At 42.0% G+C, this 22,244-nt stretch overlaps 2 protein-coding genes across 3 annotated transcripts in view; one reads left to right on the top strand and one right to left on the bottom strand.

Annotated features, from left to right (window-relative positions):
* Positions 1-4,851: 4,851 nt before the first annotated feature.
* Positions 4,852-20,611, top strand: CASP6 (caspase 6). Its single transcript, XM_048509352.1, has 8 exons — positions 4,852-4,957; positions 8,959-9,000; positions 10,481-10,523; positions 12,602-12,751; positions 14,610-14,686; positions 15,182-15,357; positions 16,417-16,576; positions 19,352-20,611. The coding sequence occupies exons 1-8, from the start codon at positions 4,927-4,929 to the stop codon at positions 19,588-19,590; spliced, it is 918 nt and encodes a 305-aa protein (XP_048365309.1). The 5' UTR covers positions 4,852-4,926; the 3' UTR covers positions 19,591-20,611.
* Positions 20,477-22,244, bottom strand: part of MCUB (mitochondrial calcium uniporter dominant negative subunit beta) — a 69,596-nt gene continuing 67,828 nt past the window's right edge. For both annotated transcript variants that reach the window (XM_048509350.1, XM_048509351.1), the window contains exon 8: positions 20,477-20,963. In XM_048509350.1, coding sequence (XP_048365307.1) covers positions 20,886-20,963 — 78 coding nt within the window. In that variant the 3' untranslated portion in view covers positions 20,477-20,885. The remainder of the gene's footprint in view (positions 20,964-22,244) is intronic.

Genomic DNA, 22,244 nt, shown 5'->3' with positions numbered 1-22,244 from the left:
CCCCCTGAACTGCAATATCAGTAGGATTGTAATGTTTCCAGCAGCTGTGAGGAGTGCCACATACTAGATTGAAAAATACCAAAAAGTACACTTTATAAGCTAAGGAATATGAATTGTTGTGGCAAGACAAATTATGGATGCAGTCCTGCAATTCTAGTCACTGAGGTTTCTACTGTAGATGCTTGCAGTACAGTGTATGCTTTTCTCAGTGTAAAATATAACTTCCTCTGTCCAAGACAGAATAGCTGACAGCCCACATGGGATGGTTGTTACATTGTGATCTGGGAGACCTAGGTTTGAATCCCTGCTCTGCCAAAGAAGCTTGTTGGACCTAACATATCTCACATAATTTTTTGAGGGGAAAAAAGGAAGAAAGATAATGATATTGTAAGTTGCTTTGGGTTCCTAGTGGAGAGAAAATCGGAATAACTATTGAAACAAAACAGCTACAATAGAAAAATTCATAGCCTTTTCCAACTGTGTACAGTACATGTTTACAGGTTGTCAGAAGTACAGCAGAGGTGTGTGACTAAAACTGCTTCATAAAGTGTTCATACTGAATATGAGATCTCAGTAAAGCATGCAGTCTCGTATAATAAAAACTGTGTGGACTGAAAGAAGCAACCAGATGGAAGTAGGATCATCAAGGTTCAGTAGAAGGTGTTTGAAAACTGTTGATCTAAACAAAAACCACTCTTCTGAGATTCCTCCATCTATGAATCTCTTACAAACTCCCTCTGAGGGCTTTATAATTAAAAAATCTATCATTCTGCATTTTAAGTTTGTTCTCAACCCTGCCCTTGGGTTTATTCTTTGGGGAGAGTCCCCTCGCCCTGAGTTTGCGGGAAATCCAGGGTTACTGTGAGGATTTTCAGAAGTTGTTATCAGCCTACCACTAGTGGGAGTTTCAGGCCATGCAGTACAAAATATTCCCCCGCTGGCTCAGCTGCTCAGGCAGAGAAACGAGAAAAACCAGATTTCTGTGGATATTAACAGATTTTAGAAAGATTTCAGAAATGAGATCTTAATGATGTATTCAGCAGCAAACGTGTAAAGAGTCGAGCCGTTCAGACACATAACCACAGTGAAGGCAGAAACACTGGAAGCAGCACATCTGAGCCATCATGCTTTGACCTGCCACCAAAATTCCAGGTAACGTGACTCAAAGCCAACAGTTTATATGTACTGCCCCTGCTCCAGGTCCAAAGTTCAGCTAGAGAAACTGCAGAGATGGAAACTGAAGGCAACAGCTGGAAAGAGGAAACACCACTTTCTCTAGACATTCGACAAAAATACTTTTAATTTAGATAAGTTAGAGGGTGTGGGCCGTGGCTTTTAATCAGAGACTGAAAATCCAACCCACAATCTCCAACTGTTTTCTTATCTTACCACTCTCAAACTTGCTCGCTCCTCACGTACCCCACCAATTTGTGGGCCTGGAACATTCTTTTTCTCTGCTGTACTAACAAACAGTCGGAAAAATGTTAGTAGAGTTACACATTGCCTTTGCCCATTCAGCTTCACTGACCACAGATGTCTATAGGCCTCTTGGTCCTTTCTCATTTTCCGTTTTGTCCAAAATATGCTCCCAGGACACACACCTGATGCAATTTATTCTTTCATATCATTAAAGTCAACTCAAAACCTTCCTTGTCTGTGAAACTGCCTTCCTCCACCTTCCCAACTGAAACTTTGGCCGTTTCCGCCGCATTACGATTGAGTTGAGTCGGCATTATGTCTGCGACCAACCTGGGACGGATTAGCATGAGCGGTCCCAGCTAACCGGGAACAGTGCGCTGAGCACTGTAAGCCCGTCGGTCGTGTCTGTGGCCATCCGGCGGCGTGTGAGCCTGGGGACCATGCCCTGCTTGAAGTGCTCCGGCGTCGCAGGGCAGGGGCAGGAAATCCCCAGAACTGCTGGCGACGTAACAGACGACTTTCACTGAACATGGTAACAAATGGGCGAAAGGGGTGGGGGGAGGGCGCCTTCGAGCTGCTACCGTTCGCACAGCAGCGGCTCGAAGCCACCATTTTCCAAAAAGGGCCTTTGTTTTAAAAATGTGAATCTGAAAGGAACACTTCCCAAATTACTGATTCAAATGTTTACTCCAGTTTTCTCCCTCAGTTGGCTTCCTTCTGTCAAATTTTGAGTTGTAAACTCCTTGCATCAGAACCATGGCTTTTGGGATTTTGTAAGGTGCCATGCACAGATCACAAACAAATGAAAATTCAGATATCAGTAATTTGTAATTATAACTGTGCTCTTCTTATGTTGTGTTTTCTTTTTATGTTGTACACCACCCAGAGCCCTTCGGGGGTGGGCGGTATATAAAATTAATAATAATAATAATAATAATAATAATAATAATAATAATAATAATATGGCATAAAATTGTGTTTTAAGGTGTTAATATGTTACCGAACAGTGGTTGACCTGCTGTTTCACTCAAGGTCTGTCTGCTAGTCAAGAACAAAGAGCCATTTTCTTGTTGTGGCTGTTTGCAAAAAGTTTGAGCTTGTTTCTCAGGTTTCTTATCACATATTACAGAGTCCAGTTCAATCAATAGTGTTTTATTCATGTTCACATACAGCCCGATGAGAGTCCTACTTTCCCTCTTCCCACATAGACCTGTATTCCTGCACACTGTTTGGCAGCCAGTTGTATACATAAACACTAAGCGGATCAGTCATCCATTAATTATGAATACTGTGTGTGTGTGTGTGTGTGTGTGTGTGTGTGTGTGTGTGTGTGTGTGTGTGTGTGTGTGAGTGAAATTACTGTTTGGTGTTGGCTTAAGTGCACATTTTGCACAGCCTTATGGGATATGCACTTTCTTCTTACATTTAATTACCCAACTCAACCATCCATGATCCTGGGTAGAATCATCTCACCTGCCACAGAGATAAAAATGCTCCCATAATGCAAAAATAAAAATTGAAACTCCACCATCTACAGCTAGTTGCAAAGGTGTTCTACTGTCATTCACAGGGAACAAATCAGAGTTTTGGCTCACAGGTGAAAATGGTTTGTTTAGCTATCAGGAATGTTTGTCACAAAGTTTGTGGCATTCATAACTGAGACTGTATTGCTTGGCAAGGTGGTTATAAGACTGCATTTTTAAAGAACTGAATGCCACTGAGTCAATTTAACATTGCACAACTTAAGACAGAATTCATTAAAACCTATTCCCCAGAATCAGTATCCTTTTTTCTGCCTTGGTATATTGATATTTTTATGCTTGCTCTTTTGACTAAGCAACTTGGTTTGATACCACTAAGGTGAAACCTCTCAGAGAGCAAAAAAAAATCTCAGTTTTGATTGACAGCAAATAAAATTGTCTAGGCATAAAATTGTTAGCACCTAAGGGAGTGCACCAATTCTTCCACTTGAACAAATAAAACAGGCTACACAGGATGTTGGGGAAAGCGTACTAACACATGAGATAATAGTAAGGTTGCCAGCTCTTAGGTGGTGGCTGGATATTTCCCACTATTCCACTGATCTGCAGGTGGTAGAGACCAGTTCCCCTGGGGGGGAAATGGTCTGTTTAAAAGGAGGACTTAATGGCATTATATACCCAATTGAAATCCCTCCTCTCCCCATACCCCGCCTCCTTAGACCCCACCCCAAAGTTTCCAGGTATTTCCCAACCTGGAGCTGGAAACCGTACACAGCATGATGTGACTCTCAGCAGTGCCAATTTATTGCCTATTCAGCGGTCCTCAAGCAGATTAGATTCTTTCTCTTGGGGAAGTAACCCCACCCTGTCATAAATGTCTGGAACGTTGCACATTATTACAGATAAAGGCAATCCACTGCAACTTTGAAACAAAGATGAACCCAACACATTAAAAAACAAAAAACAAATGATGGCACACAAAATATATGCAAGAGATTCAAGGCTCACAGATGCTCAAAAGCAGGACAGAAAAGAAGTGGGTGATTGGAGGACAACATCCTGGGGATGTCCACCCCACCCCACCCCAGAACAAAATTTATAACAAAGAAGGTATGAAGGATTTTTTTGACGAGGAGGAATTTTAAATCGGAAAATAATCCCTGTGCCAATTTCACCTTTATTCATACAGTGTAGCAAGTAGATCTTCGCTCAGGTGTGTTTGCCTATCCCCCCCCACCCCGGCATAACCACTCCTAAAAATAAAGCTATTACAATCCCCAAGACAGAGCTACTCCAGGGATTTGAGAGTAGAGGTTTTTGGTTTCCAACGCTAATGACTTTCCTCCAGGGACGATGGCATCATCGCTTAAAACGAAACAAAAAACCCCGCCCTGGAGCTGCCTTTTTGTTACTGCTGCATGTGCATCTTCTATGGCTCTGGAGCTCACACAAAGGGACTCCGGGCGCGGCTAGCCTAGCTGGGCCTTTTTAGTTCCCGTTTCCAAGATTGCAGTTCGTCTCTTTAATGTCCAAAATGTACATGTCGGAGGGAGGGGGGCGGTTAAGGTTTGCGGTCGTCACGATCCAACACCAGCAGTTCCTTTTCTCCATTGTTTCACGAGCGGCACCTCCGATCAGTCTGGTTAATCTGTGGCTCTGGAGCGGAAGGCGAGTTAGTCTTTCGCGACAAGGGGAAACAAAGAGAACCCGAAATGCTAACAATTTTACCAGTGCAATTATAAACTGTGGTGGAGCTGAACTCACTGGATCAGACCTGGACAGTTTAGCGGCCGAGGGGGCGGGTTGCAAAGAGTTGGGCTTTGCATATCTTGGCTCTTGCGCAAGGCGGGGCTTGCCAGCCCAGCCTAAGCAACCACTCAGAAGAGGCGGCTATAGGCAAACCCCTATAGGAGTTGGGGGGAGGGTGTGAGAGGGAGGAGGGGAGGGGGTAAGAAGGGCCGGGCGGGGCAAAGAGGTTTGTGTCTCCACTTGCCGAGGGAGCTGCAGCCGAGCCACAAAGCCTGCCATGGAGATCCCCAAGCGGCAGAAAGCCACAGGTAAACGCGCGTGGAAACAGCGAGCCCCCCCCCCCCCCGCCCACAGGAGCAGAAAGCTTCGAGAGGACCGGACTGGTGCAAGGGTTGGGAAGCTTGCCCTGAAGGACAAGGAGAAGGGGGGGGGGGGTTCCTGGCCCCTTCCGCACATGCAGTATAATGCACTTTCAATCTGCTTTAACAATTGTTTGCAAGTGGGCTTTGCTGTAAAGTGGTTTGAAAGTGCATTATTCTGCATGTGCGGAAAGGGGCCAGAATGATGCTCATCTCTTGGGCAAGAGTTTCCCTGAACATGTACTCTGCTCTGCGCACTCCAACCCCTTTTCACACTGAATGAGCGGCTTGAGCTCTTGACAGCTCTGCAGAGTAAGGCAGGATGGGGGGACGGAAGGTGGACTCGCAGCCAGAGGAAGCAAAAGCGGCGCAGTTGTCTGGTCGGGGCTTTGGAGCTGCAGCTCCCTTTGTTGTGTCCTCTGCGCCGGCGCACTGGCGCTTCGCTGTGTTTTGCAGCCGCCGGGCTTGTCCTGCCGGGTACTCAGGGTGGTGCTTTCTGCACCGGCGGTCTTGTGGTTTGCAGGCGCTGCTGCTAGTCGCTCCAAAGTACGGAAGTTTGTAATGGTAGACGCAGTAGCAAGAATAAATGAAAGGGCCTCAGCATAAAATATAAGGTCAAGGTCCCTGTTGCAACCTACAAATTCTATTACTTAGATAAAAATTTCTCCCCAGAGGCTTAAGAATCTGTTAGTGTTTTTTCAATTAAGAATACAAGTTAAGTTCTTGGGCAGAATGCTTTGGAAACTTATCTGATTAATAAAATGTATACTTTCACGGTTCACCTGTTTTGTACCATTGGCCTTGGCTTAGTTGGTAGGAAAACACCTTGTCACAAATGTAAAGATTTTACAGGGAGAAAGCTGGAGAGCAGCATGCACACTTCAGACACATCTGTATCTGAGATAGAAGCCACAGGTCTATTTTGTTGCAGGCGCATAAACCAGAAGTAGATGCACACCATGAAATAAACACCATTGCTACTATGTGTAGGTTTATATAATAAACTTGTTTTCCTAAAAGTCAGGAAAAACATAAAACATGTCTAATTAGGTCTGCTTTAGTAGTCTCTGTACAAATAACTTAAAACAGTTATTTGGAATATTAAACCCTCTGGGCAAATTGTGGGCCAGTACTGTAGAAGATGTCCTCACTTATGAAACAGACTACATTTAATATATAGTTATTTTCCACCTAGCCAGAAAAGATGATAGGACCATTGTGTGACAGGTACTGCACACTGGCTTGCTGCCATTGTGTTACCACCAGGAAAATAGGAAAAATATTTTCCTGAGCCTGCCACCGAACTACACTGGCTAAGGATCAGAGCAAAGAGACCAGTGTTGTCCAAAAGCCTCCACAAGTCCTGGAAAGAACATGTATATACAAATGTGCTGATATTTCACATGGTTTCCTTCTTACCTTTGTCCCTTTTAAGGCTTAATGTAAGCCCCTCAGTGTTGGATTTATTATTTGCCAAACAAGTTTAGGATTACACTTTGGCATGGGTTCTCCAGTTGATTTCCAAGGTTTTGATACTGTTAATTTAGGAGCCCACCTCTTTGCTTATATAGTTTTATATTTCCTGGCTTGGTACTGTATTGGAGGTTCTTTGTTATAAGGTTAAGGGATTCTATAGAGTTACTTTAAGAGATAGACAAGAAGTGAAATGGATTAGAAATATTCTTCTTACTTTATTGTATTAATAGAAGAAACCTCTTAGGATTTTAGTAGTTTTATTTTAACTAGGTAACAAGGAAGTAGATCAGAAAATGCAAAGTAAGGACAACTCCTCCTTACAATCTGATAAGTTTGTCAACACCAACAAAAGACCTTTTTAACTTACAAGGTGTGCCTTGGTCGTTTGGAGGACATCACCCTACTTCCCATTGGACTATTTGAATTTTCACTGAAGAGGATCTCAAGACCCATTGGACTATTGAATTTTCCACTTCTAGGATCTCAAGATTCATTGGCAGCCTTTTCTTCTGGGACTTAATCCCACTCCAGCAAAAACAAAAGACTGGTCTTCCTCACTCTTTGTTTTTTTAGATTGTCTGTATTATGTGGCAGGGGACTACCCCCTTCCTCCTCTGATTGGGTGAAAAACTGTATAAAAAGGGCTGTGTTTCGTTCTGTACTGGGCAGTCTGGCCTGGAAAGAGCTTGAAATCACAATAAAGAACCTCTGCTCTGAAGGCAGCCTGCCTCTGCATCCACTCACTGCTGCCAAAGCTGAAATCACTATCGCTCATTGCTGACAAAGCTGAAATCACTCTGAAATCACTTTCTAGTTACCCCTGGCAGTGGGTAATAATTGGGAGAAAGCACCCAGATTTCAAACATAATGATGTAAATTCCATAAATGTTCGTATACAGGAGAAACTTGCTGAGCACAGATGCGCACAGCCTCTGAATTCACAAATCATAGATGGATGGCCACAAAAAAAAGTTTTTATACTGACTTAATCCTATCCAGAATGGTGTGAGGTTGCATTATTGCTGTGGAGGGGGACAAGTCCAGACAAGTTTTTTTCCCCTTGGGCACTGAGCCAATGCAACGAATGGGCTCCCAATTTTGGCTCTGCATTGCTAGGTACCTCAAGGTTTGGCTGAGGTGGGTAGAGATTCCACTGTATTGCAAAACAGGATCCCTTTGGTCTACCATAGGTCAGTCTGACTGTCAGCTGCTCTCCAAGGTCTCAGGCAGAAGTTTTTTTCACATTGCCCAGTCCCTTTCAGCTGGAGATGCCTGGGATTAAACCTTGGATCTTCTGCATAGAAAGCAGATGCTCTGCCACTGAGCCATGTCCCCTCCCCATCAATGCAACCTTTTATTTTGAGACAGGACTCATGAGTCATTATGAGTGTGTATGAGACAGAGGTATTTTCTGCACAAATTGTTTACAACTTAACCTTGCCGATAAAGGCTGTGTTTTTTCTTTGAATTCCACAAATTTCCTCCTTCTGTTTGGTTTCGGAAACATGTTCTCTTTATTTTTCCTCCATTGTTTTCCCAAGTATTTTTAACACAATTAGTTTGGATCTGTTTCCGAACCAGCTTCTCTTGAGCATGCAATCATTTTGCAACCATATTTATTTTCCTGTTCCACCAAACACCTGCCTCCATGTAGTTGCCCAGCCTTCCTTCCTTCCTTCCTTCCTTCCTTCCTTCCTTCCTTCCTTCCTTCCTTCCTTCCTTCCTTCCTTCCTTCCTTCCTTCCTTCCTTCCTTCCTTCCTTCCTTCCTTCCTTCCTTCCTTCCTTCCTTCCTTCCTTCCTTCCTTCCTTCCTTCCTTCCTTCCTTCCTTCCTTCCTTCCTTCCTTCCTTCCTTCCTTCCTTCCTTCCTTCCTTCCTTCCTCCCTTCCTCCCTCCCTCCCTCCCTTCCTCCCTTCATTCATTCATTCATTCTCTCTCTATCATCTATCTATCTATCATCTATCTATCAATCATCAGCTGCTGGACAGCGGGGTGAGTGGTACACCAGCAACAATCCCAACTTATGTCTGTGGCCCAACACCAAATGCAAACTATCAAACTATCAACAGGACGAGAAGGAAAGACCCCGTGAATAAACTTTCACTCCAAATTGGGGTCTTCTGATCAGGGTGTCCTCTTACCACGTTCCAGGAGCTAAAGCTTATAAGGAAACATTTCACCTAATGGAGAATTAATTAATTAAACTTGTATACTGCCCTCCCCCGAAGGGCTCAGGGCGGTGAACAACCAAACATATAAATAGAGCACAAAATAAAATCAACTTAGAAGAAGAGTTGCATTTAAAAAAGCCTTACTCATTGTTGAGCAGCGAACAAGCAGAATGCACAGTGTTTCACAATCTACTGTTATATACGGAAATACAAGAGACTGAATTTAGTTCAGTTTATGATTGCATAGTTTTCGTCAGAGCAATAATGTGAATCATAACAATGAATTTACTGTGTTTTATTACAGAGCAAATAGATGTGGATAGCAAACCTTTTCTTCAGTTCAAAGGTAAGGTATCTGGCTTTTCCCCCCTAACCTTTATTTCAAACTATATTTATATTTAACTTTTCTAAGCAGTGGTAGAACAGGAAAACAAGCAGCAGGCAAAAGAAGAGGTGGTATTTAATATGGTGCTGGAATTGTCAAATTGTAGCCAACTTCAGTGACCCCATAGGATTTTCAAAGTAAGAGACATTCGGGGGTGGTTTGCAATTGCCGGCCTCTGCCTAGCAACCCTGGGCTTCCTTGGTGGTCTCCCATCCAGGTACTGACCTAGACTTATGAAATAATTATAGTAACATCATTTCCCCAAATTAAGATTTTCAAATAAAGCCATGTTAAGAGTTTATGCTTATTTGGGCTCTTCGAATTATGTATTTCACTGACAGCCCCTTAAGATATATACTAAAGGCATAGTTCTCAAAGTAAGACCTCCCTCTTCAGAAAATCTGGGATACTTGGGCAGAAAAAATTCAGGCAGTGATCAGATCCTTAAACTGATACAACCTCTCTTTCCACACATGTTGTGTGTGTGTGTGTGTGTGTGTGTGTGAGTGTGTGTGTGTGTGTGAGAGAGAGAGAGAGAGAAAGAGAGAGAGAGAGAGAATGTTAGGGTATTGGGGGTTTTCCTGGTTGTATGGCCATGTTCCAGTAGCATTTTCTCCTGATGTTTCACCTGCATCTGTGGCTGGCATCTCCAGATCCTCTGAAGATGCCAGCCACAGATGCAGGTGAAACATCAGAAGATGCTACTGGAACACGGCAATACAACCTGGAAAACCCACAACACCCTAGTGATTCCGGCCATGAAAGCCTTTGACGACACAGAGAGAATGTTGTTTTGTCCCAGTGGTGTTTCCTTGTGCAAGCCTTTGAGAAAGATTTGAAGTTGACTTCATTTTTCTCATGACAGAGTTCGATTATTACCCCAATGCACAGATTTTCACACATGGCATCATGCATATTGATTGTGTACAAGAATCTGCCCACTACCCCGTCAGACAGATGATTGATTGATGTTGGATAGAGAATTTAAAAGGGAGAGCAGAGATTGAAAAATCATCCCCCCCCCCCCCCCGCCAACTTTCCCCAGAATCATTGAAGATTTTAACCATATGCTGCATTGGTAAAAATGTATTACTATTATGAGTTGCAGTACTATTTATTGTTAAGAGGGTATTGTGGGAAAAACAGTGCCACTTGAATTTAGCACACTGTTTTCTGTTTTCTATCTTTAACATTGGCACATTGCTATGTAGACTGTAATTGACTTAGATTTCAAGGAAAATTTCAGAAAAACTTCCAGATTTCAGACCAGCTACACTCCTTAATGTAAACACATGTTGAATTGTCATGAGGACTTGACTTTATATGACATTTTTTTTACTGCGTGTTCTTTGGAAGCTCGATAAACTGGTTATTATGTACATTTGAATTCCTCTTTTGCAGCAGTGGTTCAAACAAGTTTTATATTCCATTAAATTTACAGATGGACGGCAAAACTTCACGGAAACAGATGCCCTTGATAAAAGGTAAAAGAACTTTGTTATCAAAGTGGGTAATGATGGGGAGTGGAACAAGAGCTGGATTCTCGTTCTTGCTCATGCATATGTTGCTGCACTTTGCATCCCTAAAAAGACATTTTTTGATAGGAGTAAAAATTGGTCCTGACGTATTGCAGCTTTTCCATTCCATACTTTCAGAGTAGCTAACTATTGTAACCAAATTTATAATACAACTCTGTGTTTGAACAATATATTTATTCATATTTAGCATGTTGGGTCAAATTAGGTTTATGCAGAGAGTGAAACCAACCCTATCGATTGTAAATGGTGTGAGCTCATGGAAAAGATGTGTGCTATGTTCTCCCCATGAGCTCCTTCTGAGAAGCCCCTCAAGGAGGGGGCATGAGGACCTTGGGAAAGGCCCAAGAGAGCAAAGGAATTGTGCCAGTTCCTCTTTCTTGCTGTAGTTTCCCCACACCCCAACTCTTGGGCGACTTCGATTTCTTCTTCCAACACCTTCCCGCTCCACAATGTCCCCACTCCTTAAAGATGGCTTGATGAGATGAAGGGTACAGGTGGAGAGAGCAGCAAACATCTCTACTGTCAACTAGCTCTATTTGCATCTGTTAGATGCTGTTCATTGTACAATATATGAATGAAAAGTCATAGCAAGTAATAGTATCTTCATACAAGAAGAAGAAGAAGAAAAAGTTTGGATTTATACCCCACCTTTCTCTCCTGTAAGGAGACTCAAGGTGGCTTACAAGCTCCTTTCCCTTCCTCTCCCCACAACAGACACCTTGTGAGGTAGGTGGGGCTGAGAGAGTTCCAAAGCACTGTGACTAGCCCAAGCAGAAATGTAAGAGTGGAGAAACACATCTGGTTCACCAGATAAGCCTCTGCCACTCAGGTAGAAGAGTGGGGAATCAAACCCGGTTCTCCAGTTTAGAATCCACCTGCTCTTAACCACTACACCACTCTGGCTCCTAATTTGACTTCCCCAAATAGATCCAGAATAAAAGATATCTTAACAAGTTGGCTAAAGGAGAAAGAGAGAGATTAAAAAACCCATTAACGTGACCTGGCATTTCATGCTTAGTGAGTATTCTCAATACTAGCAGTAATGTCTCTGGGTAGGATCTAGTTGGACAGACTTTTTCATAGTGAATGCAGTTTTGTTACTTGAAAGAACAGTAGTAAATCATTGTCTCTTTTAATACAGAGTTATCTGGCATTTTATGATGCAATGGGACTCTATGGTGAAACCCCCTGAGAATTCTATTTCAACAGTTATAATATTTAGAGTAGAAAGATGTGGGCTATACGTAGCTTTCACTTTAATTTTGCTCCTATGCTCCTACAGTCTTCTAGCAGAAATCATCAGAGCAGTGGTAAAACCTGTTTTGATGTCATTTCCTACAGTGCACCAGAAGTCCTGGCCATCAGAATTTTCATACTGACACCACTAGGTGACCTTTGAAACAATGTTCTGAGGGGGAAAAAGAGAAACATTCTCTTGCTGTAGTTTCTTTTCCAGTTGTACGTTTGATAAGCTGGTCAGCCTCTGGAAAGATTGTTCAGGTATTCTGAAGGCATGTGCCAGCGAGTTAAATTATTTTTTGAGGTTTTTGGAGTTTTTGAAATTCTTCTCTTTTTCAAAGTCCAAACTCGCCACGAGCATATTGAACTCCCCACACCCCTGTCAAGTCACAGCTGATTTATGGCGACCCCTGGTGGGGTTCTCAAGGCAAGAGCCATTCAGAGATGGTTTGTCATTGCCTGCCTCCATATCATGGCCTTGGCATTTCTCAGAGGTCTCTCATATAATACTTGCCGCCAGGGTTGAGGCTGAGATAATGTGATTGGTCCAAGGTTACTATTAAGTTTCTATGGCAGTGTGGGCATCCAGACTGGGGTTTCCCAGATCCAAGTCTGGTATCTTAACCACTACACCACACTGGGTCTATTGAATTAGCCATACAAATATCAGAGTGCTGGTTTGTCATTTATTCTGATGTTATGGAAGGACATTGTTATGGTTTTCCATGTTATGGAAGGACACTGATGGCTTTTGTTAATTCAAAACTTGTTTTTTTTGGGGGTAGCACCCACCTTTTTGATCCAGCTGCAGAGTACAAAATGAACCACAAGAGGAGAGGGCTTGCTTTGATCTTCAATCATGAACATTTTTACTGGCATTTAACTCTACCAGACAGACGTGGCACTCTTGCTGACAGAGAAAACCTGAAACGCAGGTGAGACAGGAAAAAAATGTCTGCTCTTTAAAATTATGTTTAAAAATGAAGATGAAGAGAATAACAGTTTGGATTTATAGCCCACCTTTCTCTTCTGCAAGGAGACTCAAAGCGGCTTACAAACTCCTTTCCCTTCCTCTCCCTACAAGAGGCACCTTGTGAGGTAGATGGGATTGAGAGAATTCTGAGCAAACTGTGACTAGGCCAATATCTTGCCTCAGCTGTGAACTTATAGTGTTAGGAAAGCATTTCTTCTCAACAATGTAGGGGAATTATCATTGTCCTTTTTTCTATGCTGTTGAAAGGACTACCAAGACAATGTATAAGAAATGAAGAGGGCTTTCCCATTTTGAATTGGGGACTTGAAAAAAACCTTTCCTACACACCGTTCAAGTGTTGCAGAAGATGCACCCAGTTCAGATAAAAGCTAGGCAGACTTCTCAGGCCCATCACCATGTGTCATCTCTAAAGTATACCTTGGAATAACCTGTAACTGCACATTGCATAAAAAATATAGGTCCATGGTATACAGAACAATCTTTCAGAGAAAATTCACTGTAGCAGATCCTTGCATTGAGAAACCACAATACATTGCTGAACTACAAGAACTCAAATTTATAAACCGCCCACCCCCGAAGGGCTCTGGGCGGTGTACACTGGGCCAAACATACAATGGCCAAAACAACATACACCAAAAAATTAGTTAAAACAAGTTAAAACAATATACAAAAATTCATAAAACTAGCAGCATCAATACAATATACATAACAGCAAGATTATAAAAGTGTGTGTGGTGCCCGATCCCAAGGCTGGGCGGGGGTAGCAGTGTCAGTCAGATATTATATTAGACGTGCTGATGGTAAGATGGCACGTAGCATGGGGGCATCCTGGAGGGGGGGTCCGCGGCCGGCCTCACCAAAAGCCCGGTGGAACAAAACCGTTTTACAGGCCCTGCGGAATTCTCCAAGGTCCCGCAGGGCCCGCACGTCTGATGGAAGGGCGTTCCACCAGGCAGGGGCCAGGGCCGTGAAAGCCCTGGCCCGGGTAGAGGCCAGTCACATAATGGAGGGGCCAGGGACCACCAGTAAATTGGCCTCTGCTGACCACAGAGGCCTACTTGGGACATATGGGGTGAGACGGTCACGAAGGTATGAGGGTCCCAAGCCGCGAAGGGCCTTGAAGGTTAATACCAACACCTTGAAAGTGACCCGGAATTCTACTGGGAGCCAGTGCAGGCGGTGCAACACGGGGGTGATATGCTCACGAAAGGAACCACCCACCAAAAGCCGCGCCGCCGCATTCTGGACCAGTTTCAGTTTCTGGATCAGTCGCAAGGGAAGGCCCGCGTAGAGCGAGTTACAATAGTCTAGCCTGGAGGTGACCGTTGCATGGATCACAGTGGCTAGGTCGGTCTGGGAGAGATAGGGGGCCAGTCGCCGGGCCTGGCGAAGATGAAAAAAGGCAACCTGGGTAACATGGGCCACCTGGCTCTCCATAGAAAGAGAAGAGTCCAGGCGGACCCCCAGGCTGCAGGCCAGGGAGGTGGGGGTTAGAGACACCTCCTCCAATACCGGCGGCTGGAAACCCTCATGTCCCCCATCGCAGCCCAGCCAGAGGACCTCCGTCTTTGATGGATTTAGTGATAGCTCCCCTCCCCACAGTTTTTCTTCACATTTGGTTTGTGTTGAGGTTTTGAAAAATCCATGCCATGAGAAATTAGGCTGCTGTTAGTTCCCTACTCATTTCTAAAGTGATACATTCAGAAACATTGTCACCCATTTCAATGCAAGTTGTTGCATTACCACATTAGATAATTCGAACAGGGTGCTGAAATGTAACTTTTTTGTTTTCACAATAGCTTGACTGAGCTGGGATTTGAGGTAAAGTGTTTTAATGATCTTAAAGCAGAAGAGGTGTTGCAAAACATTCACAACGGTGAGTTACTGTATTCTCTTTTACTGGATTTGCTTGACTAAATTTAGTTATAAACTTGGGTACAGCTTTGCTAGAGTGAATGTGGTTAGAATTCGTATGTCTTGATAAGGTTACTTTAAGTATGGTCCTAGAAGAAGAAGAAAACCTGTAGTACACGGAGGGCATTTGCTTGCATTCTTGGTAAAATAAAAACTATTGTCTGTACCAGAAATTAACAAGTAAATGATGAACTGAACATTAACTAAATCCTGTTGTTGATGACAATCTATTATGCATAATTGCAACAAAATCCCAAGTGAAAATATTTTGTTCTGGGTTTTAGTTCCAGAAGAGCAAAACTGGCTCCAGGAATATTGTTTGGGATAAGTTTAGTTGCCTGAAATTTGAGTGAGGTTGTGAAATTGACAGTGGGTTCAATATAAGCAATTAAGGGAGTGTCTTGCCCCCAGAAAGTGACGTATTGTTATAGCTAATTCCAACATCATTGCCTTGCAGTATCCACAGCCAAACATGAAGATGCAGACTGCTTCATATGCATTTTCCTGAGCCATGGCGAAGATGATCATGTTTATGCTTATGATGCTAAAATAAAAATACAGACATTGACCAGCATGTTCAAAGGAGATAAGTGCCCAAGTTTAGCAGGGAAGCCGAAAATATTTATAATTCAGGTGAGATCATGGAGTCCCTACGTCACATGCCTTTTTTTCCTATCCAGGGGACAAATACCTGCCAATATAGGTGGCCGGGATTTTTGAGATCTAGGGTTTGTTTTGAACTATAAACCTTCCTCTCACATTCCAATTGTTCTAAGGTAGCAAGTGTATAGACTTTGGGTTCACTGCTGTGAGGTAAGTTTTGTGGTGCACAATTTGATTATGGAGATCACTGAGGCTCATTCCGCACATGCAGAATAATGCACTTTCAAACAGCTTTCAGTGCTCTTTGAAGCTGTGCAGAATGGCAAAATCCACTTGCAAACAGTTGTGAAAGTGGTTTGAAAACGCATTATTTTGCGTGTGCGGAAGGGGCCTGAGGCTGGCTTAAGATATAAACTAAGAAGATTTATTTATTTAAAGGAATTAACCAGCTATGCTTGTTTCCAGGTAGACAAAGCAGAAACCTGGCCAAGGCACAAAAATTTAAACTGGCTATGACTTCAGAGAATAGACGTTTCTACAATGCTTTCAGGAACAAACAAACTTGTATTGACTAGCCATTAGGTTGGATCCTCTCTCACACACAGGATTCCACCCACACCAGCCTGCCTGGACAAACGTCTCTCTTTCACAGCCGGAATCTTATAGGGAGTAGAAGCTGAATTTCACTGAAACGCAGAAATTAATCTTGAACAAATTATTAAGAGTACATTGGTATGTGAAAAAAACTTTTAAAAAATCATCAAGAACTCCAGAGCAAAAATAGAGAAAAGGGGCTTTTTTGCATAAAATGTAGTCTCAGCCAGGTGACAAGGTGTGTTCATATGGACAGCTAGCTTTTCTAGTGGTTCATAGGCACTCATGGCGCTAGTCAAAATGTTTTCATAATATATAGTGCATGCAATAATAATCTAAAATCACTTCAAAGTAGATAAACTCTTGACATCATTTTCTGCCCTAAGCTTATATTTGCAACTAAAAAACTCAGCAGCGCACCTGTTATTAATGCACCTGTGAGTTAGGAAGGCTTCTGTTATAGAACATTTATCTCCCCCCCCCCCCCATTATTAGGCATGTCGAGGAGATAAGCATGATGACCCAGTCTTTGTTGCTGATACAGTGGACAGCATAATAGAGAAATCAGATGTCAATGAAACTGAAGTGGATGCCGCTGCAGTTTATACCTTACCTGCTGGAGCTGACTTTCTCATGTGTTACTCTGTTGCAGAAGGTAAACTGGTTTTCTACTTTTGGTACTCTGAAGTGTTTATTACCTAAAATATGTCTTAAATAGGTTTTCTCTCTTGCTTGCAAAACAAGGAAGCCCTTTCCTTTGAATTAACCACCCCATTCAGTATTAGCGGGTAAAAGCTATAACTGAGTTAGGGCTATCAGCTTTTGAATAGTCACAGCGCATACCCATATATTTGCTGTGACAGTAATTGAACATATTTCCTCCATGAATATAAATGAGGCCATGGAATATAGACAAGCAGTGTAAACACAATGAAACTTATGTGGCTGCAAAGTATCAAAGACTAAAGGCAAATGTGAGAGAAATATTCATAATATTAATTACTGTATTTGTGTAGAAAGAGATATGGCAGCTGTCCATCTAGCAAAAGTAACTCCAGCAATCATGTCTTATCTCCAAAAAGTTTGCAGAAAGTGAACTATGCTTACAATATCAAATAACATTTAAAAAAACTGTTGAAGTCAACAAATTTACAAAGGACAGTTGTGAGAGAAATAGATTTATGGCATGATGAGACAGGAAATTTGATGTCTTCTGATTTCGTGTGGAGCTAGAGGCTTATCAGATAATATTGTTGAACGTGTATTTGTTGCACATGTATATAATTTGTGATTTATTCTCTGAACGGAGTCTTATTTTGGACCACAAATTGCACAGGGATGCCAGAAACATTCTTTACTGTGATTGCTATCAGTTGTATCTGTAGGGGATGGAGAAAATCACCTAAGGCAGGCTGTACCAATTCAAGGTGCCAGGTGGCCGTTGCAACTTGAAGTCTTTGCTCATGGTGTCTAAAGCTCCAGTGGCCCTCAGCCTGTGAACTCTGTTACAGAGTTTGAAAGGAGTCGTCAGCCCATAACATGAATGCTCTGTAAAGGTTGTAGCACAGAGATGATTTGTTGCTAGCATATGAGCTCTGTGCAAGCAGCTCAGTGGCTACTGGCTCTCCTTTGCCTGGAACCTCTACTATCTCCTGCTGCAGAAAAGCTGAAGGCAGGCAGGTGGTTATCCTTGGAGGGGAGAACTGAGATAAAAGACTTTCCTCCCAAGGGAGGAAGGGGCAACAAAGGACTAGAGGGGAAGTTACAAGTCTTTCAGGATTATGATCCAGATTTAATGAAATGTTTGAAGTCTGTTCAAACCCCCTCCCCAAGGATGTCATGCTTGAGTTCAGAAGATGATAATTAATGGGTATTGCTTCTTTTTTACTTGTGTTCTAGTTTAGTGGTAGCAGTTGACCTGCCTTACATTAGTTGAAACAAAAAACATCTTGAGTCAGCAAAAAATTATGCTACCATGGCATTTAATTGCTGTAAGGTTCTTATTGTTGATGATGCAAACGTAACATGGCTATCCCACTGGAACCTAGCAGTTTAGGCCCAGATTATTTCCATTCAGCTGAATCAAGTGATTAGTTGTTCAATTACACAGAACAGTCCATGTGCATGATGCTTTAGAGAGCACAAGACAAGTACCTGCCCCAAGGAGCTTACAATCTAAAATTTGAGAAAGGAACATGATACAGTAAGGGAAAAAGCATGTGAAAGTGGAGAGACTCTGGGGACGCACGTGTGTTCATTCTGGTGACATGTACGAAACTTAGTTCCTGTACAGGAGGAGAACTTAAGGGGTTGTGCAAAAGTATTCAAGTTTTTTGGTGGGCTTTGCTTCTTCAGGAAACATCCTCACAAGCACAAAATCTTTTGCATCCCAAAGGAAAAAGGTGACGCAGCAGCAACTCTGCACCTTATTTAGGAAGGCATTCTAGATGTTGTGGAAGACTCTCCTCTCAGATTTTGGGTTGCTCAATGGTGTAGAGAAAAATGTCTTGTCCCTTTATTAGAGGCTTAATGTGTGAAAATGGTCTTTGAAGCTTTGTGTGGAATGGAATGTAAAAACCCATTAACCCTTTACTGAACGGAGAGGACATTTTTATCCAGGACAGTTGGTAAGGCTCATCACTCATATGTGATAAATGCTTGCTTCATATGTCGGAGAAAAAAATGTATGGATGAGTCTGGGCTCCTAAATTTTGGGGTCCTAAGAAAATTTGTCAAGGCCTGAGATAAAACTTGGCTGCTTTGAAGGCAGTCTTCAAGCAGCAGCTGGACGAACACTTGTCAGGAATGCTGTAGGCTGATCCTGCATTGAGCAGAGAGTTGAACTAGATTATCTGTATGACCACTTCCATGTCTTATGATTTTATGATCACTGGCTGCAGACAGTTGTTTCTTTCCAAGGACCTTAAATTGGTCCTTGCTGTTCTTTTCCCCCTTGGGTATAAACACTAGAGTCCCTAGAACGTTGTTTACACATTGAGAAACAATGTGGTGCAGTGGTGCATGTGTCAGACTAGGAGCTGGAACATCCAGGTTCAAATTTTCACTCTGCCATAGAACTCACCGAGTGACCTAGGGCCAATTATCCTCTGTCAGCATAAGTTGGGAGAAAAAAATTGAGGGGGAAATAATAAGCTACCTTGAGGTCCTTGGAAGGAGTACAGGATAAAAATAGGCTAAATAAATAGTACAGCATACATAAAGGATACACATTATCAGCAACTTCCGTCATTGCCAAAATAAATGTTTTAGACAGAATGGGTGATTACTGATCTCATACTTCGTTGCCTTTGGAAAGTTCAATTTTAGGTACTATTCAGACTTCATTAATACTGAGATGATTTGAATGCAGAATAGCAGAACAAAGCTTCATTGTTATACAACCAAATGAGAACTCTGTCTTTTGTATTAGGGTACTATTCTCATCGGGAAACTGTGAATGGCTCCTGGTACATTCAAGATCTGTGCGACATGATGAGAAGGCATGGGTCATCGCTGGAGTTTACAGAGCTTCTGACACTGGTTAACAGGAAGGTGTCTCATCGTGAAGTGGATGTATGCAGAGATGTTAAAGCTTTAGGAAAAAAGCAGATCCCTTGTTTCGCATCCATGTTAACGAAGAAATTGTACTTTTATCCAAAATCTAAGTAGAATGGTACACCAGTAAACAATTTTTTTTTTTTGGGGGGGGGGGGTGTCAGATACATCTTGAGCTACACAAAGTCTTGTGATAGAATTTATATATTAAAACGTTCAAGTAGTGTGCGTATTTCAGTTAGTTGAATAAATTATACCACCACCACTGACTTTTTTTGGGAAACAGATTAAAAGAACATGGATTTTTTAAAAATGTTCAACCTAGGGGATAAAATTCGAGCTGGCTATGTAAGGAAAGGCTCAGCACTGAAAATAGTATTTCAAAATCTGAACACCTCTGTGACATTTCAATTTTAAACTATAAATCTGAATTTATTGATTACATTGACAGATTTTTACCAGCAGTTAACACTCTCAGGCTTGAATATATTGTGAGTACTGTATCTGAAATTGTTATAAATCAGCATCATAACAAACCCAGGGAGTTCTGGAAATTAAATCACTAGTAACATTTGGAGTGATAAAGAAGCACATGACCAATTTTTTTGCCTTCTAGTTTGCTTTGTGACTTCTTTAAAATTTCCATTTTGTAATGAATATTTTGTACTTTTTTCAAGATTTTTACAACGTTGTTTTTTACAATGAAATAGTGCTTTGGGGGTAAGGGTGAGTCCTACAATCTATACCTTCCCCAGAAGCAGCAAATACAGCAATGACTGGTTGGACAACTCACAACAATTGCTGGCACTCTGTTCATAGCTGGAGACAGTAACAATCATGATTTCGTATGTATGTAGTTTGTCTGGGCTTGGCTACTTAATTGGATGTTGGAAGGTATCACATGTATGGGTTAATCCCACTGTAAAGCAGCTACTGTAAATATATTTTATATATGGAATGTTTATGAATCACAGCCTGAATGATGACACATGCATGGATAGACTTTTGATTGTTTAATAGATGTTTTGTAGCTCAGAACTGATATCCATACAAAACAGGTATTGACAATTAGAAAACTACATTATGTAAGTTATTTTGAAATGGCCCCGAAGTAAAATAAACCTTTAAATAAGAACCCCACAGAATTTTGTCTCTTGCTTTGATCCAACACTAGCTACTATTTGTTCCGTTTTTATTTTGCAGCGCCAACAAATTGTATATGCACTTATATGTATATACACGGAGAATCTGAAAGGATTTCTTTGTAATGTGAAAAAGAAATGCCAGTTGTCAGAAATAGTTTTAACCAGGCATCATAGATCCCCTCTCTCATCTAGGTCCAAAATGTATAGTTCCTAAACATTTGAGGCAATTCACTGGCTCTAAAACATTTTCAAGTATATAAAAGATTAGTGCTTGTCGTTTATTTCTTGAATTGGAAGACGCAGTTGTAAAGGGTTCTTCAGCCGTTTCAAGGACTCTTCTACCTGTCAGCATGAGACAAAAGCAAACAGATCCCTTTTCAGCCATAGGATGTTCATCCTCTTGTACCTTCCTTAACCAGCAGCCAACAGATATTAAATACACAGGACTGGCCCTGTCAGCAGTAAGGATGGAACTATGTTGGAAAGCAAATGGGTATCCCAATCCCATGAGTATCTCATACATCTAATTTGGCCTTTGTGTGGGGTGGGGGTGGGTGGGCTGGCTCTGACACAAGATATATACTTTAATGATATGAAAAATCAAGGGGAGGGTTTGTCAAGGAGGATCACCTCTGATCGACCCTTGCAAACCTTTTTATTCATCTCATATAAAGTCAGGATATACATTTGTTGAGATGATGGACAGAAGAATGATTTACTGAACAGCTTCTACCTTCTTGTGCGTAAGGGAACACGCTCTGAACTGAAGCTCTCTACATGCTTTAGCTCCTTGCAAAAATGGTAGGATTATACATTTCATAAAACAATGTTCTCTCATAAAGCAGAACAGCATGAGTAGCTGCGAAGTAACCATGTGAAGTAACATTTAATAATGTTTTACTGCACAAAACCTAAATCCCCCAAAACACATCCTTGTTACAGACCAGCCCCACAGTTTCTAGGACTTGGTACTCCATGGCTTGCAGTGTGTGCCCAGACAACACTGAGAAATGTCATCCATGGGTTCTACCTCCAAGAGAGATGCTGTCATTGGGCATGAAAGGTAACCAGCAGCTGGAAGTTGACACTGAGAGTGGAGAACAATCGCCCCACCATTATCTCTACCAACAGGAATCCTAACTACCTTCTCAGGGTTTCATCAGGTCCCAATAGGCACTGCAGTAGTTTCTTTCTTTTAGTGCACAAAACAACAGATGGAATTGTATTGAACAGATCTGATTTGTAATCCACTTTGGGAACCAAGACAACTGAAAGGCTTAATAAAAATGCATTAAATAGGGTAATCAGTATAGCAAAATCTAAAATGGAGAGCAAAGGTCGTGAAGCAAAAGTTCACAGTAAGGTATCCCAGGGCATGTTCCATTGAACAAGTGCTCAGCTAAGGGCAGCAGAGGGAGCTATTGACAATGCAACTGTTTTATGTTCTTCCCAGCAGAATCTTGGCAGTCACACAGCAAGTCAATTTGCCATCTAAGATGGCACACTTCTTTTCCCAGCTGGAAGATCAGTGATGGCATCATCAAATAGTGTACAGTGCGGTTCCAAGGTTTTCTTTCTACACCTGCACTACAGGATAAAAGCTACTGTATAATTTGGCCCTTC

This window comes from Sphaerodactylus townsendi, linkage group LG10, assembly GCF_021028975.2.
Source record: "Sphaerodactylus townsendi isolate TG3544 linkage group LG10, MPM_Stown_v2.3, whole genome shotgun sequence".
In the NCBI taxonomy this organism is placed as follows: Eukaryota; Metazoa; Chordata; class Lepidosauria; order Squamata; family Sphaerodactylidae; genus Sphaerodactylus; species Sphaerodactylus townsendi.
This window is presented reverse-complemented; position numbering and strand designations above follow the sequence as displayed.